Source organism: Myripristis murdjan, chromosome 14, assembly GCF_902150065.1.
Source record: "Myripristis murdjan chromosome 14, fMyrMur1.1, whole genome shotgun sequence".
NCBI classification, from domain to species: domain Eukaryota; kingdom Metazoa; phylum Chordata; class Actinopteri; order Holocentriformes; family Holocentridae; genus Myripristis; species Myripristis murdjan.
This window is the reverse complement of record NC_043993.1, coordinates 34,236,996-34,254,689: the sequence shown is the minus strand read 5'-3', so window position 1 is coordinate 34,254,689 and position 17,694 is coordinate 34,236,996. Positions and strand designations below refer to the sequence as shown.

The window sequence follows — 17,694 nt, the reverse complement described above, 5'->3', positions numbered from 1 at the left end:
GGACTTTTGTTTGCTTTAAGGCTTTTATCAGCACACAGGGATGGGTCCCAGACTAAGATGTATCAGGCAATTTATACATCATGACAGATTAGGAAGTTAATCTGCAGACGTCAGTGGTGTAAGCCATATTGGATTTGATTCTTTTTTTTTTTTTAGCTGTTTTTCCTTCTCAGGTGAGGTGTTCACATGTTCGTGGTCACTTGCCGGACTGTCTGCGATTATGAAGAAATGCCGGTAAGGAGTCAACATGGCAGCATCAACAAAAGGCTGATGTCACTGCAAGCCATGAACAGAAATAAAGGCTATAGCTTAGAGCATATGTGTCAAATTCAAGTCCAGCCTGTGAAATGACTTTTGATTTTCCATTAATCCCGGCCCGGTTCCATATTGCCATACAAAGCCCAACATTCACTGCAGCATGCTGTGCTATCAGCACCACAAAACAGCTGCAGCCCCTTATTCTTTCAACAAGGAGGGAGTTAGCAGACCAAATTTGGTGGATGTATCACACTCACATGCTGCGGCTCTAATTGCTCTTAAAGAAACCAGTCATTATATTTTATTAACTAAAAGTTACAAATATCAATCTTTGAAATGTAAGTTTTCATGTAGAGTGTGTGGCTGTCATTTTGGAGATGCACAACAACAACATTATTTTTGTGATGAAAGGTAAAAGGTGTAAGACTTAATGTACAACACCTTTGTCAAAATCATCACATTTACATACACATGATACTCATTATTGGCCTGATTAGGAAAATAATTTGATTACTGCCTGCTAAGACTCAGGACAGACACAGGTGCATGTAAACAGTGATCATAGCTGTAACCTGCATTCTCATTCCCAGATCGACAAATACGGCACATTGGTTACGCTGCTTTCACATCTGATACTGACGCCAAAGCGCCCTCTGGTGTCAGGATGTATATGGGTTTCTAACTTTTATCACGTCGCTGTCTTGTGGTTAGGTTTAGGCAACAAAACCATAAAAAAAACACTTGGTTAAGGTTAGGAAAAGGTTAGGTCGAGATATAAAAGGGTTAAGGTTAGAAAAAGGTTAAATTTTGGGATTAAAAACCAGTTGGTTAAGGTTACAGAAAGGTTAAATTTAGGGATTAAAAACCAGTTGGTTAAGGTTAGAGAAAGGTTAAGTTTTAGGATTAAAAACAAGTTGGTTAAAGTTAGGGAAAGGTTAAATTTAGGGATTAAAACCAGTTGGTTATGGTTAGATACAGGTTAAGTTTTGGGATTAAAAACTAGTTGGTTAAGGTTAGAGAAAGGTTAAATTTAGGGATTAAAAAACAGTTGGTTATGGTTAGAGAAAGGTTAAGTTTTGGGATTAAAAACTAGTTGGTTAAGGTTAGAGAAAGGTTAAATTTAGGGATTAAAAAACAGTTGGTTATGGTTAGAGAAAGGTTAAGTTTTGGGATTAAAAACTAGTTGGTTAAGGTTAGAGAAAGGTTAAATTTAGGGATTAAAAAAACAGTTGGTTAAGGTTAGAGAAATTAAGTTTAGGGATTAAAAACCAGTTTGTTAAGGTTAGGAAATGGTTAAATTTAGGGATTAAAAAGCAGTTGGTTAAGTTTAGTAAAAGGTTGGGTCGAGGTTTAAAAGAGTTAAGGTTAGGGAAATGTTAAATTTAGGGATTAAAAACCAGTTGGTTAAGGTTAGAGAAAGGTTAAATTTAGGGATTTAAAAACCAGTTGGTTAAGGTTAGAGAAAGGTTAAGTTTAGAGATTAAAAACCAGTTGGTTAAGGTTAAGTTTAGACAACATAAATGGAAACTGGACATAGTCTCAGCCACATATTAAGGTCTAACAGGAAACGGGAACTCGTGTCTTGTTCGTGAAGGTCCTGTTACGTACACGACCGCCATCCACCCTGACCACCTCCCTTCTCGTGGATTCTCTTGGTCTTTATACCACATCGCCGTCCACGTCACCGTCACCATCCAAGTCACCGTCTCCTGGGTCTCAAACTCCAAAGGGTGCCTTTGGCGTTGGCATCAGACGCAGACGGGCGTGACCAGGCTGTGGTATTTGACACCCTGGGAATGAGGACAGGCTGCCATCCACAACCCTCTGATAATGTTAAGTTTAAAAGCCATGTATTCTTACTCACACACTGCAGGATTAGTGTCAGTAACCTGCACAAAACAGACTTTTTGCCACAGTCGCTTAAAAAAAAAAAAAAAAACGAAAGTATTCCCCCCACCTCCATTCATCTCTCGCCTCACTTATGTAATCCTTGTGTTTATCTTGCTGAAAATGAAAAGCCATCGGGCTATTTTCAGAACAAAGCAGTTTTAACCTTAAAAGGAAAATTTACCCTGAGAAAGAATTCAAATGTCGTTCCTTTGATGTCGGCAGTTTGATCAATATTTCGTGAGCTCTGACTTATAAAGTTCTATCTGCCTTAAGAGTTGTGTGAAGATATTGAGCATTTAAGTTTTCCCATCCCATACAACAAAGCTAATATTTAACACTTAAATACAGCACATTTTCAAAAATCTAACTGCGGCGACAGAGCACTATTTGTGTATATTTTGAATGCATACCTCTACACAGTTTAAAACCGCTTTTTGATCCAAATTTTAGATGGAGCCTTATAATTTTAGGTCATGATCTGCAAAGATAACCAACTCTCCCAAGACCCCAAATCTGTAATGTCATCAAAAGACAATGGAGCTAACAAATGACAATGTTAGAATGGAGTGTAATTAAAATAGAGAATATTCAATGAGCTTTTCCATCTAATTGAACTTTATTTCATAGTAGCGCTAACTGCTCTGAGCCAAAAAATGTACCCATTGCTGAAAATCACCCTGGGTAATGTCATTATCTCCACAGAGCCAATTTCCTATTCATCAGTAATGGAGAAGCTCCAAAAATTATTCGTTGACATTCAGCAGTGGTCTTGGCTTTCTTTCTGAGTGGCTTTGGGTGCAACATGCTCGTGTATACAAATCCACACTAATCTATCCAGTATCATGGGAAAACCATATGTAAATTCCATGTTAGGGTCGACTGCATTACGTCAAAGGAGGCTTTGCAGAGGTCGAACATGATCTAGCAACTGGCAAGAGAAAAAAAAAAATAATAATCACACTGGCTGATACTATTCACATGAAAAACCCTGTTTTACACCAACATGAGCCTAACGGATGAAGTGAGTGTGTTAATGTATTTAAATATTCAATATAACACCCCGGTCCTCCTGCTAATGTTCGTTCTCCAAATAGCATGTATGTATGCATATTAATACAATCCCATCCACATCAATCCACTGCGAAAATCCCTTCATCTGCTTCATCTTTGCCAATGTTCCTTTTCCTTTTGAAAATACATTATGAACAGCGGGAATTTACAGATTATTCAAGGTTTTTACGGCAACTCAATCTGGTACATCACAGTGCAGGCAGACATGACCCTGCATGGTTAACACTGCCTTTGTGACTTGGCATTTAGAAAGGCGGCGAGCGGCTTCAACGGTCAATTATGGAACACGGCACATACGTGTCGGAGGAAATCCCTGCTGCATTTCCACTTTTTTTTTTTTTTTTTTTTTTTTTTTTTCTAGGAGACGTAAAGAAAATCGAATAACTGTCCTTTGATGTCAGCAATCTTGATTCCAGCTACTACACTGTGTTGGCTGATTTGACTTCAGTCCAAAAGATCCAGGAAAACTTCCAGTAAATATACTTTTCAAATACTGGCTTATTAAGATATTATTCATGATGCATCCCCTCAGTAAATTAACAACATTTACAAACTGATTACAAACTGATTATCAGCCTAAGACAGACATAACAGATAGGGCAAGCGTTCAAAAACTCTCATAAATGTTGAAAGCGTCTCTCACAAAAGGGAGTCTAATCCATCCATCCGTGGCTTGTATCCTGGCTGACGCAAGTCGCCTACATAATTTACAGGGAGAAAACCTCACGTACTGCTTCAGGCATGTACGTCTGACAGAGGAAGTCAACAGCATGGCAACCAACAGGCGGCACTTGAGCTGCCTAATATCCCGCCATAATCACTGCGACGTATTAAACAAAATCATAATAAAGTAAGAGCCGGTTATGCCGAGGAGGTCATTGATTTAAGCGTAATTGCAGTTATTTCCAAGCTCTGCATTATTTACCCCGTTTTCACCATCATGATGATCGATCGTGTTCAAAGTGATATTGTCTCCTTCACCGCAGAGCCTCCATAGATCCAGGTGATAACTGTTCCATCACGGCGACTATTTAAAGACGCGAGTGACTACTGTGTTATTGTGTTGAAGGGACGTGTTAAGTTCCTTTGATTCAAATGAAATTAGAGTTGTAAGCAGTTGAAAGGAGAGAGTTGTTCCCCCTCATTAACGTGCAAAGTTATGCAGCAAGGTGCTCCAAAATCTAGCAAGTTCATCTGCGCCGTCTGAGGCACCTGTAGTGCGAGTGTGAAGTGTGAACAGCGGGACACACACAAAGACAGACGCGACGTGGCTTACAACACAACGTTTCACATGACATATGCCACGGTGGTGGTGGTGGTGGTGGTGGGACACATAAAGAAACCCAAAGCAAAAGTGACCTTTGATAGGCTGTTGGGTTGTACGGCTCCCCGGGTGTGATGCGAGTCCACGCGGTGGTGAAATCTCCTCATTAGCTGCTCCGTGCTCCTCTGGGCTGCAGATCCACAACACTGGATTTCCGTCGGTCCATTCATTTCAATGGCAAAAAAGGCTCCCAAAATAACACTTCTTGCACCAAAACGAACATGGACAATGGATTATGCCGGTGTAAAAAAAACAAGTCCTGGTACTCATTTTTTCATGTAATTTCAATTATTAATGAAAGTACTATCAGGTCATTTCCTCTGCAGATGGTACCCGCTGGATCTAACTTACGACTCAAATAGGAAAATAATAAGAGACGTTTTATTGGGTATCAGGACTTGTTGTATTTTTATATCGGCATAAACTGTTGTGCTCACCTTCGTTTCCGTGCTAAAAGTGTTAATTTGGGAGCTGTACTGCTGCACTATGGAAGTGAATGGAGAGTGCAGTGTTGTGGATCAGCAGCTCCAGAGGAGCACGGCGCAGCTAATGAGGATGTTTCACCACCATGAGGACTCATATCACACCCAGTTAACTGTACAATCGAACACTTGAACCAAAGTTCAATTTTGCTTTAGGCATGGTCAATAAAACATTCATAATGCCTGGATGCAAGCGTCATACTACCTATAATCCACAACATATGGAACAGCGGTTATACTGGTTCATGCCTTATGTAAGCTTTCGTGTCCATGTACTTTCTCGGCTAATTATAGCTTTTGATTGTGTTGGAAAAATGCATTTTTTTTGCAGGAGGAAGCACCAGCTCGTATGCATGACATGCCATTTTGTGTGCATGACATATAAAATGTGTTTTGAGTGGAATAAAAAGTGTGCAAACAGAATTTAAATCATGGAGATCCACTTCAACTGCATCCACTCCTTTTCTGAGACTTTGCATACGGGCGGTGGATCCCATTAGCTCTTAATGTCCATTTTAGTTGTTTTTAAATGATAACATCAACTGTTGTCAGTCAACAAATGTCTCCATTATGCCTCATCAAAAACCTCATTCAACTAAAAATATCTTTATTGAGCAAAATGTAAAACTAATTAAACTAAACCAATACAATCAAAGCAAATTCAATTAACTATGGCGAGGGAGTGAGAAAAGTTTGAAACTTGCTGACGGAGCCAAATCACTTCATAAAAAAGGGGCACATTTTATGAAGTTGTGGTCATGTGTTCATTGTGTGCACGAATAATGAAAATGAGAGTTAATGCCAAGACAAAGGAACGATGTGAAATGATTAATGCACTCGCATGAACCAAAACAGCGTCATGAGGTCCGTCTTGTGCAGCGTGTCCTCTCTGTGGCAAACCAAGGCCTCAGCAAAGACGTTTTTATTCTCCCGTGGCCATTCCACAGCGATGGAGTAATTGGTTAGATGGAGTAATCCTTTCACAAATGCAAATCCACAGAACAGAATGAGAAGCCCTTGAGATGTGAGGTTGTTAGTATGTCAGGCTGGTTATGCTAAGTCTGGTTGATATCAATGGCAATGTGTGAAAAAAACAACTTTGTGACACAAATGGCATTATGGAAACAAACTGTAGCATGACTCTCGTGACCCAGGGACTCTTTGCTCCCCCATGGACAGATCAGTGCAGAATCAGTGTGTGATTGTCAGCCTGGTACAACATTGACCATTAAGCATCAGTAAAAAGTGGGCATGCTGCAGTGGCGGAATACAAAAAAAAAAATAGACATAAGGAGGAAAGAAGAGATACCAACCATGAGCCGCGGGTTCAGTGCTGGGCGCAGTGTCTGAGCACACAAGGAGAGGAGATGGCGGTTTTGGAGGGAGGTGTGGAACAGGAGGAACGGCATGCAAATAAAGAAGAAATGGGGGAGGAGGCAGGGAGGGAGTGGGGCAGGGGGAGAAAACAAATGACACCCATAAGCAAGCATTCAGAAGACCAGAACATGACAAAAGACATAAGGCTTAAGGGAAATCAAAGGCAACCAAAGGCAGTGCAGAGATAAACATAAGCACGCACACTCACACACACACACACACACACACACACAAACACATATGCGCGTGCGCTCGGTCCCGCCGCACACACACTGGACTGAGAGGAGAGAGCGGCTACTGCTCGAGGAGATACTGGGAGAGACTATTATCATGTGGTGTGGGCAGCTTTTGCCTGGAATAAAGACAGCCTATCAAGAGAGAAATAATTGTGCAGCCTCCTCAAAGGCAACTGTACTAATATAACAGCGCATGGCTGGGGAAAACAGTTTTACAGTCTATTTACAATGGGAGCGTTTTGTGTGGCAAGAGCAGAAATAATATTTGACAAATCATGCCAATGCTGAGATGGCCTGGCAACGTCTTCCCTTTATGAACTGAAACTTTATTTCAAGTTACAAAGACAAGCAATGAAAGGGAAAAAAAAACATTCGCCGACATGGTTTGGTCAAACTTCAGCATCTGGAGAAGCAGTGGTAGTAACAGTGGGCGTAAAAACACTAATAATAGCAATAACAGGCAGCAATAGTAACACTATTACAGTAGTGCTAGCTGCAGTAGTGGTAGTGTACTGGTAGTTACATCTTTAATGAAACAAGCATGTTATCTCGAAGCCAGATGCTACGCTGAGTCTGCTGGTGGTGCAAGAAGTCAACAACCATCATCTAGCCAACATGACTGCACTTCATGGCAATGCAAAATCCTTTAGATATTAATTGCGGTACTTACAATTTGACCTGTGGGTGGTGCTAGAGTGAAGGTGTTGGGGGTCATGCAAATTGCCAGGTTTCAACATGAATGTGAGCACAGAATTTCAACTCTTACACGTTTTGCCTGGAAAAGTCATGTCCTTACCAAAACTGACAAATATCATCGACCACCCATCGTGAATGTTGCAGCCAGATCTCACTAACCCTGAACCTCCATCGGAGCGTGTTGTTCCTCAGGTTTTGATTATTTTTCCTCTGCTGTTTAAATTGTTCATATTTCATATTTCTATTTTTTTATATATTCCTCGTTTATAGTGTATATATTGCTTGCTGCTATTTATCATCTGTTTATACTGTAAATTTGCACATTGCCCACATCTATGCACATTGTATACATCGATGCACACTGTTTTTTGCACATTGGGTACTTAGATCTCTGGTGTCATCTTTTATTCTTTATCTTTTATTTATTTAATCTTGTAATCTGTGGATACTGTTGAAAACTGTGAATTTCCTTCGGGATGAATAAAGTATCTATCTATCATCGATCATAGCAATGCTAAATTAGTTGTAAGTACTTAAGATTTTTAAAGAAATGCCTGCTATCGCCAAGTTTCACGGTGCTGCGCTAAATAGATTTGGGGATATGGCCCGTGCAAAATTAAGATGGTCACCTCCTAGTGGCGCGAGAGGAAAAGGCCAAGAAAGGGTCATCAGAATTGACAAACGTCACGCTCTGGGCAACATGAGTGTCGTCACCAAAATTCAAAATCCACCATTTGATTTGGAGATACGGCCCTAACCAACACGGTGATGTGTAGGTCCCTGCTTTCCAGAGGAGCAAAATAAAAAAAAAAAAAAAAAAAGAAAACTTAAGGTAGAGTGAAAGGACATACTAGAAACCAACGGAGCATAGCTGACCCCAGTGTGCCCAAAGTACAAACCACAACAGATGCAGCAAAAGAAGCCCCTGGGCGATACCTGGAAAGCATCTGCTGCTGGGTTAAGTGTAAAATGATGAGTAAAGCAACAGCCAAATTTGTGGAGTTGCAGTTTGTTGGCCACCTAATCTGGAATTGCTACAGTGTAACTGGGTGCTTAGGCAAGAAAAAAAAAAAAAAAAAAAAAAAAAAAGCATAATGCTTACACAAGTGAGACTGCAGACTATTGCACTCTACCCCACCACAGTGGAGGGACACAGAAGCGGAGGACTGCACCTTGCCGAGACGAAATGCTGTGTTAGACGATTTGTATGCCTTTATGGAGAAAAAAAAAAAAAAAAAAAAAAAAAAAAAAAAGCTTCTCAGGGAGATGCCCCGGCTCCAGGAGTGTTTATCAAAGCGGCGGCTGCCTCATAAAAAGAAAAGCAGCCCATTAACACAATAAACACTCTGAAATGAATCTAAAATGGCATAAATAACTTATGAAACATGCGGTCAGCTCTGGAACATTGGCAGAAACATCACAAGCACATCAGAATACTCGGTCAGTCTTACAGGACCACACCGGTGATTTTGAATCTTTGGCCCATTTACGACAATTTACCCACATCTTATACTGCAACAAACCATTTTGCCTCTCACAGCTTATAATCCAAAATCCCTCAATTCTCCAATGTGAATTTTGGATTGAAACACCCCCCGTGTGTATAATGTTCTGACCAAGTTGTCGCCATTCATAAAAAAAATTGTGCTGATAATCGGCTGTGTAAAGCAAACGTCTCCCCGGGGATGAATATTTCCCACTGGACTGTTTTCTCTCCACCAAATTCTGAAAAAATGCCCCGGGAAAAGATTAGCAGAGATGTTCAGTTTTGCAGATATTACGCTAAATATGCAAAAATCACAGGTATGGTCCTCTTTCTGCATGAATACGTGCGCATGAGCCTCCTCTCTCGACGGAGGCCTGGCAAAGTGGGTGTTATGGCGTCGACTCTGAGTCAGCTCCTTTTGTCTGTGTGTGTGTGTGTGTGTGTGTGTGTGTGTGTGAGAGAGAGAGAGACAGAGAACACTGCTCTGAACTAATGTCTCACTCTCCAGGGAGCAGCGGGTGAATGTAATGCTTCAGGTCTGCCCTTCAATGAAAAGCCGCCGGAGGCTCTGGGGGGAACAGGGAGCGATCTCAGAGGGCGAGACTGGATCAAGTCCTTGAGTTGAGTGTTGAGTTTACTGAACACACTAAAGATCTCTGAGCAGTCAATTTGATGCAAATTCTGCTAAGAAGGGACAGCGACGTTCGTGTTTTCTTATTTTCTTCAGACGTCACAGTCAGGTCGATTAAGTTGTACCGCTGTGGTCCGGGTTTTTATCTTTTATAGACGTAGGGAATCTGACAAAAGGTTATCGCTTCATCACTTCCCGACTGATCAGCGGCTGAGGAAGACGGACATTCGGTCATAATCTCAAGCTAAAACAAGATATTCCTGGAACACTTTTTCTGTGATTGCCTGGAATGGTAATCTGAACATAATAATAAAACGTGATAAAGCCGTCTCTATTGTGGATGTGGCCGCTGAGGTGACAGGTGTTCCACAAACCCTCGGATGGGAATCTTCAACCAGCAGGTTCTCTGTACACTGCAAAAACGCAAAATCTTACCAAGATTATTTGTCTTATTTCAAGTCAAAAATGTCTTATTCCTAGTCAAAGCAAGCAAATTTTCACTTGTTTCAAGCAAATTTTCACTTGAAACAAGTGAAAATTGTCTAAAAACAAGTTACTTCTGAGGTGATCATGTCTTATTTTAAGTGAAATGAGATATGTTGACTAGGAATAAGACATTTTTGACTTGAAATAAGACAAATAATCTTGGTAAGATTTTGAGTTTTTGCAGTGTAGGGCCAGGTACCGAACTCACCTCCCCCTTTACTTTGAGTTTGACAATCGTCCCTCAGGCCGTAGGATCAAAATACCCTGATTCAAGTGCAAGAGGAGAAGAAACCCCTTTGTTCCCTGTGCAGTAACCCTTAATTTAGCATCTTGGGGGATCACTGCGTCGTATTCTTGTGCTCTGTATAGTGTTTGCACAGGAAACATTTTTTGCACTTGTGTTGTTTTGATCTCGTTGTTGCGTCAAGATTTCCAATCCGGGACAATAAAGTGAGTGAACCGAGGTCCGTCTTGGCGGGGGAACAATCGCGGCCCCGGAGGAGCCACTATTCTACCAGGTCCTTTTAGTTAAGACACACTGTAGTCAGAGCTAAGCAATGCCACAGGCTGGTGATTTACTTGACAGCTTGTCGGCATAATGGGACGAGGTGCAGCTCAGGGAAAAAAAAAACAGCAAAAAAAAAACACTGCTGTTACCCCAGTGTGCTCTTCCAAAATGATTTAGATACAAAAAAAAAGTGAGCATGTGTTGATTGGTGAACTTTTTACTCTGACTTGGTATTGCTCCACAGGCTCCCTCTCTGATGGAGTTGCATGAGTAGGATCACATGTGATGAGCACTGATGGAAGGATGGAGGCTGTGAATTCAGGAGGAGAAAAATGACTGAAGGCAAACAGCTGAAGGACTCTTGCTTTGAGACGAGTTCGACGGAAAGCAAAACGCCGTCAAATGGGAGGGTTTTGCATTTCACTTGATTTGACGTTTTCACAGTTGAACGGCGCCACCGACTCTGTTTAAGACCTTTAAAATTATCTTTGAAAACTGCCTCGCTGTAAAGCACCACGGGGACGGCCCCGCGGCAAGATGAGGGATCTGGCCCCGGTTTGTTATCACTCTGCCGCTGCATGAAGACAGTAATGCATCGGTGTTCATCGGCATCAAAATGCACAATAAAGCATCTGTCTCTCCAAGTCGCAGTCATCAGAAAGGCAGCATGGCCTGCTAACCCCCATTATACCGTCTGTGGCAGCTGTGTGGGGCCATTCAATATGTCTGCTGGTGAGCTATTGCCTGTCCATTTAGAGCTCCCTCCTCCTCCTCCTCCTCATCCTCCATCTCCAACCTCACAGGTCATCTGAGGCACCGCCAATGTCCTTGCTGACATCAGCAGCTGACATCAGCAGACATGACACGAGCACATCAGCTCCATGACTAATTGCCGTAGTTTCGCTCAGTCTTCTGGTGAGCGGCTGTGACATGAAGTCCGGTTCAACTAGCACACATTTATCTGTATACCAATCGTAATTATTGTTATTATTGCCAGAAATGCATCGGGTCGACTGCGGCACAACAGATTACCAAAATGCCACGGGGCTGCTGGCTGTCCCCGCTGGCGGCTAGATTACTGTGTGCTATCAGACGCGTCACATAGTGATATCAGCCGCCTCGACGCAAATGGATAGCTTATCGTGGTGGTCGGTGTCCGCCGAATTTTACAAACTCAAAAACAGCACTTTTCTGCACGGTTAACCCTTTGAAACCATGAGCAAATTCACATTTCTTTCCAAAACATGGAAGGAAAAAAGTGATGAGTAAATAAGCAAAAAAAAAAATGACCCAAAAATTTGAACATCTAAGATCCTAAGAAATTAGGAAAAAGTTACAAAAAAAAAAAAAAAAAAAAAAAAAATACAAAATTACCATACGACTGGTAAAATAATACTGACATCCAAATACAAAAACAAAAATAAAACAAAACACTAAACAATAAAAAAAAAATGAAATAAAATGAAGGTTTAACTTTATTTAGAGGCCAAAATCAAAGGGCTTTATGGATTTACAAAAAGGCTAAGATTATTTTATTTACCATTTCACATGAGGTGATGGATATTTAGCTCAGTGCAGCAAGTCGTTTGGTCTTCATTAACCTCGACAGTGGCAACATCCCAGAGTTAATTTACCCACTGATACCTGGCGCTAAACAAGGGGATGTTCTGTTTGCTGGTCAGCCTCCCAGCTCGTCCACAGAGCTGCCGCCTTACTTTTCTGTATATTAAACATTTAGTCTCATCAGCAGGAGCAAATCATGCACAGGAATTCTGACTGGAATGAATTATTAATCATTAAGGCGACTCAAAGGTAATAAAATGAACTGTATAAATTTGAATGTGTGTTGTTGGTGCTCATGATGCCAATACATTTCAGATGTGGGTTTTTTTTATTGTCTAAATGTCAAAGTAAAATAATTAAACTCAAACCATATTAGGTAGAAAGGGAAACGGAGAAAATAATGCATTGGTTTATTACTGATTTGGATTTGTTCTATATTTTATAGGTTTATTGAAACCGTGCGCATATGGATGACATAAACAATGTTTTTCTTAATACATAAGAATCTCAATGTTCATATTCTGTGCATACTAAACACCAAATGATCCCGGTGTTCTCCTCTGAAAGCTCACACTGATGTTTGGAAATGAGTTCACAAATGACGGAGGCTTAAACCCCGACTCAAAGTGGGACTCTTCGGGTTTGGGTTCAAGTGGCTGCTGCCCTGGCAACAAGTTGGACCGGATTTGAAACTTACTCTGAGGGACGGAAATTTCAATCCTCGACAAATTCACCCAGCTGTCTTCAGGATTCATGCACGGGAAGCGGCGCTCACGGCTACTTTTCCCAGAGTGACTTTTGACAAACAACGTGCCGGACTTCTCCCTCTTCTCTGCTTTGAATTTTACAGATGTTGAGAGCAATAACAAAAGCCACATCAAAAGCAATATTAACCGCAACACTGCTGTTTGTCCAAAGCGTTTCCAATTGAGAAAAAGCAAGTAAATCATGACTTGCGGGAACATCATATCATGGACTACTGACAGAATCCATTTTTCCCCTCAGAAGAGGAATGTGGCTGTTTCAGATTGCTGAATAATGTTGTCTTATGAAACATCGTTGACATGTTGTCTTTGCTGTAACTTTTTAAGGAGTGAAACAACGCATTTTGCCTGTTCCTGAACAACCGAGCGAATCTAACTTGAATTTTATCAGTGTGCAATGGTTAATTTTTCTGCAACGGACCGGCACATACTACATCAAAAAGGACCTAAGCATGCATAAGGACGCAGGTGCATGGCCAATATCTGAGTTTAAAGTATTTTAGGGTTGACGCCTCCTTCCTTTAAGAAGTGCAAATCAATGCAGTGAGACCGCCAACAATTAAATCTTAGGCGTAAATGTCTGATATTAGACGTCTATGCGAGGGTCAGCGGTTGTTATTTTAACAAATTTTCAGTGAGGTCCAGGAGCTGTGCGGTGATGTCAGTTCAAGTTTATGCATGCGGGGATGTTAATATATCTTTGCTAGTGGTACTTTACGGTATTGTCTAGGTAGCTGATTACCTCCTGACCCTGCTTTATGAGTCTCATCTCCGACTGGCCATCATGACGCATAATAACAACCCTGCAAGACAATATAGCTCCACATTAAGAAGATGAGTTGGGCTGCGGGCTTGTGTTTGCATGACGTTGAGCACAATAAATTCCCACGGACGCTCTCTCAGGACTGCGAGCCACATGACTGCAGTCATTGCGGCAGCGCTGACCTTAATCAAATTAGCCATAGCTGCTCGATTTTGAAATGGTCGAGGAATCCGACGGCGGAAAGGGAAAGAAAATGACAGACTATCTGGCACAGTGTGTGCATGATGGGCGCGGGGAGGGGATGGGGGGTAATGTGCAGTGGGGTGGAGGCGCATCTAAATTTGTTAAATTCTTAAATCATTTAACCAGATGGTGTTTCTGCAATTTAAACCCCTGACAAAAGCATTTGATGTTTGTGTCCCTTCTCTTCCCTCCCCGGTTTGGTCGCCTTGTCTGTGGGTGGGGTGGGGGTGGGGGGTGATGCGGTTTAAATGAGCTGGTTGTCAGCTTTGTTTATGGCCTTTCCAAAATTAAAGGTGATGGTGACCTGCTGCCACTTTGTTTTACCTGCAGAAGGTACACGTCTGTAATCAGTTTCTTCATCCAGGGATTAAGTGGCATTGTAAATCTGGTGCCGTTTGAAATTACAGAATCATTAATCACATGTTTTACCTTACAGGGAACGAAAGAAGGCGATGGTGATGAGTTTGAGTAGATTATGTGGGAGGATGAATGTTGAATTCCCTACACAGGCTGCAGTCCATTTGTGGTTGGCTCCCATTTCACATCAAAAGCCCCCCCTCACCACCACCTCCATTGGCCCTGACCGGCACAAAAAAAAAGATAATGGACTGCTGCCCCTGAGGAGAGTGTGGAACACAAAACACCATTTCTCAAAGAAAATCTTTCTTCCTGAGTGACACAGCAATGGCAGCAAAGGAGGAATACGGACAGCAAAGGAAGCAAGAAAAGAAATAAAGAGGATCCAAAGGAAAGTTCTTAAGGTTGAGCATTGACAAAGACAGCCCAAACATATCCATGAGACACAGATATAGACCGACTGATGGTGAGGGCAGAGCTTGTAGTGAATGTAAAAAAAAAAATAAAAATTGCTTCTTGGTTTTAAAAAAGAAAAAAAGTCTTCTGAGAAATACAAAATAAACATTCCTTTCATGAAAAGCGTTTGAAGAGGAACAAAAAAAACTGAACGAAAGGCGCCTGTCAACAGAAATTAATAACATGTGGCCTAATTGCGAAGGCTGGTCAGCGAGATCTCTCCGTTTGGACATTTTGTGGTGAAAATGGCAATTTAGTCATTTCCCCATGTCACCTCCTAAATCCCGGCGAGCACTTAAGAGCTATGTGTTGGGGCTCTAATAGAATTTTTTAAGTGCTCTATTCTGTCCCTCTAATAGGAAATTGATAAAAAAAAAAAAAACCCAATCCCACTCCTGATAGATTCATTTGGCAGTGGCTCTCTGATCTATGCGGTGCACATACGCCATGTGGATAAATGAAATCAACTGGCGGAGAGTATTATGGCCATATGAGACTGCTGCCTTCCATCTATATACACAGCAATAATGGAGTACCCCTGATAGTTGAAAGCAAAGAGAGGACATCTGGCAGAAACTGTAAGTGGGCTGTTTCAACCTGGAACTACTGGCACTGCAAAGGTGGGATTTGCTTTATCAGGAGCGGCCCACACATTTCAACTTAAGCATTATTCACACGGGACTAATACTACCTGCTGACGTGAAGGGGTTTGTAATAATTGCAGAGATTGTGTTTTTAAATTCCACGCGAGTCGGCCACATGTGTAAAAGTAGCATTTCCATCACAAACAAGCCTACTGTGTTTTGTTGGAAACACAAGTCCCATGCGGATTGAGTCGCGGTAATTTCAGCTGACGGTTTATTTTTTTGACGTGATTCTCTCTCTCTCTCTCTCTCTCTCTCTTCCTGTCAATCCTCCAGACGAGTCCTTATTTTCCTCCTGTCATGAACAATGGAGGCGGTGCAGTGGAAGCTATAGAGATCGGCTTTGAATGCATTTTTTGACATGAACTTCCCGTTTGGCGTTGCTTAATCGTGAAGCGATGCGTCGTAAAAATCGCAACTTTTCAGCATCGGCGATTTCGGAGAACTTCATCATCCTGTGTGTGAGCGTGCTGTATGAAACACAATGCTCGGGGAGTAATCCATTCACTAAATCACTAATTCTGTGCAAACAGCGCTTTAGAAAAAAAAAAAAAAAAAAAAAAAACCTTCTCTAAAGTATTATTTACTCTACACACCAGCTCTGTTATTCTTGGGCTGCGCTTTAGGAATTAGTGTGATCATTTTGCAAATCACAAGCGATCTCGGTCTGAATTAATCAGAATAGGTATAATCAGAACAGGCCTGTGCAGACTCCAGACTTCGCCTTGATCTGAGGCAGAGGAGCCATCAATCAGCTTGCATAGTTAGGTATTCTCTTTAATCCAATCAGATGGCATAATCAAGCACAATGCCTGTGATTTCTCCACGCCTCGAGAGATTTATTCCAATTGAGCAGTCTGTCAGCGAGGCTTTGATTGCATTTCTAGCTCGGGCCGATTTCTAACTCGAGGCGTAAAGTGATGTTTTTCTATCTGCACCCCTTTGGAGATTTAGAGTCACAATAGCCCTGAGTCCTGCTTCTGAAAGAGTGAGATAAAATTTGTTTATTACAAAATGGCCTAATTTGGGAATGCTCGTACAACAAGTCACGCTCTACCATTGTTTACCCCCCAACCCGCACCCACCGCACAGCACACACGCTCACACACCCCGGAGATGATCTATAATTGCCTCTTAGAATTGGATAAGTGTTTAATATAAAAGAAGGCTCTCTTGTGGCTACATTGCAGTGGATAAATGTTACAAAACAATAAAATCAGACTCGTACCATTATTATAGTGAATGCACTATCAGCGGCCCATCTCATACAGCGTTATCGCGGCAACGTCTGACCGATGTTTCTCCGCCGCGTTCATGCAGACGGAGCCACAGAGCTTTGTCAGATTGCTATTTAAAGGGGCACTTCCTTCATTTTGAAGTGTTTCATATTATTTCACTTCCTGTAGGACAGTAGTGGTGCTGTCTTCCTCTCAGTGTTACTGAGCGCTGGATACTGGCTGGATGCTCCAAATGCTAACTGTTAGCCTCCTGCCATTGAGCTGGACTTCCCCCCGGCTAACAGTGTTAAAAATAAACACCATAATCCACTCAAAAAAGGTTTAACGTCACTTTGCGGGTGTTGTTTTCCAAAACTAAAATGTACATATGAATGCATGGTGCACACAATTGATAGTTTGTGTGCTTTCCTTTGTTTTCTTCATTAAGCACATGTATCAGGGCAGAAATCAAAATCACAATTAATTGAACATTTTACCTCGATTACGATTAATCAACGATTATTACCGATTATTATAGCTTGAATCTTTTGCAAACAAAACGGCAATATCAAACTACAAAAAGCTGCATCTCTTCTAAACAAATATTATTTCAAGTAATATCATTGCTATATCATTATTAGGAGTAGTATATATATGCACTAATAATAATATAGCATGCCTGCATAGTAAGCAGGCTAGATTAATTTCTCAGAATTTTGCTCCCTAATGATTATTATTATTATCATTATTATTAGTATTATCATTATTAGTAGTAGTAGTACAATAATTAATCATCAGTATCTAGGCTATATATTATTATCATATCTATATTATTCTTATTCACTACCCAGAATCACGGAGCGACGGTCGTATGACGTCATGATGTCAGTGAGCTTCTGTTGTGTGTGCTGCCTGTGGGCTAAACGATGCGGTGAGGCTCTTTTGGCGTCTCTCTTTTAATCCTTGTTGCTTAAACTGCTGAAAGTTTGCAGAGTACAGCCTGAGTGAGGAGGAACGGACCGTGTTTACCATGACAACAGGAGTATTTTGTGATGTGACGTGTTGTGTTGTGGTAACCGGAATAACCATCATGGGCAGGATTATGTCGGTTAAGGGCCCTAAATGTCGCTTTCGATTATTTTTCAATTAATTGCCCAGCCCTAACATGCATGCACTTTTTAATATTTTTTACACCATCTTGTCTTTTAAAAAAAAAAAAATCAGCTACACATCATCAAACTC

At 41.3% G+C, this 17,694-nt stretch overlaps 1 protein-coding gene across 1 annotated transcript in view; it reads right to left on the bottom strand.

The window, feature by feature from the left end:
- Window positions 1–17,694, bottom strand: part of cadm1a (cell adhesion molecule 1a) — a 521,404-nt gene that overhangs the window by 31,633 nt on the left and 472,077 nt on the right. The window contains exon 10 of the mRNA XM_030068792.1: window positions 6,339–6,371. Within this exon, the coding sequence (XP_029924652.1) occupies window positions 6,339–6,371 (33 nt within the window). The remainder of the gene's footprint in view (window positions 1–6,338; window positions 6,372–17,694) is intronic.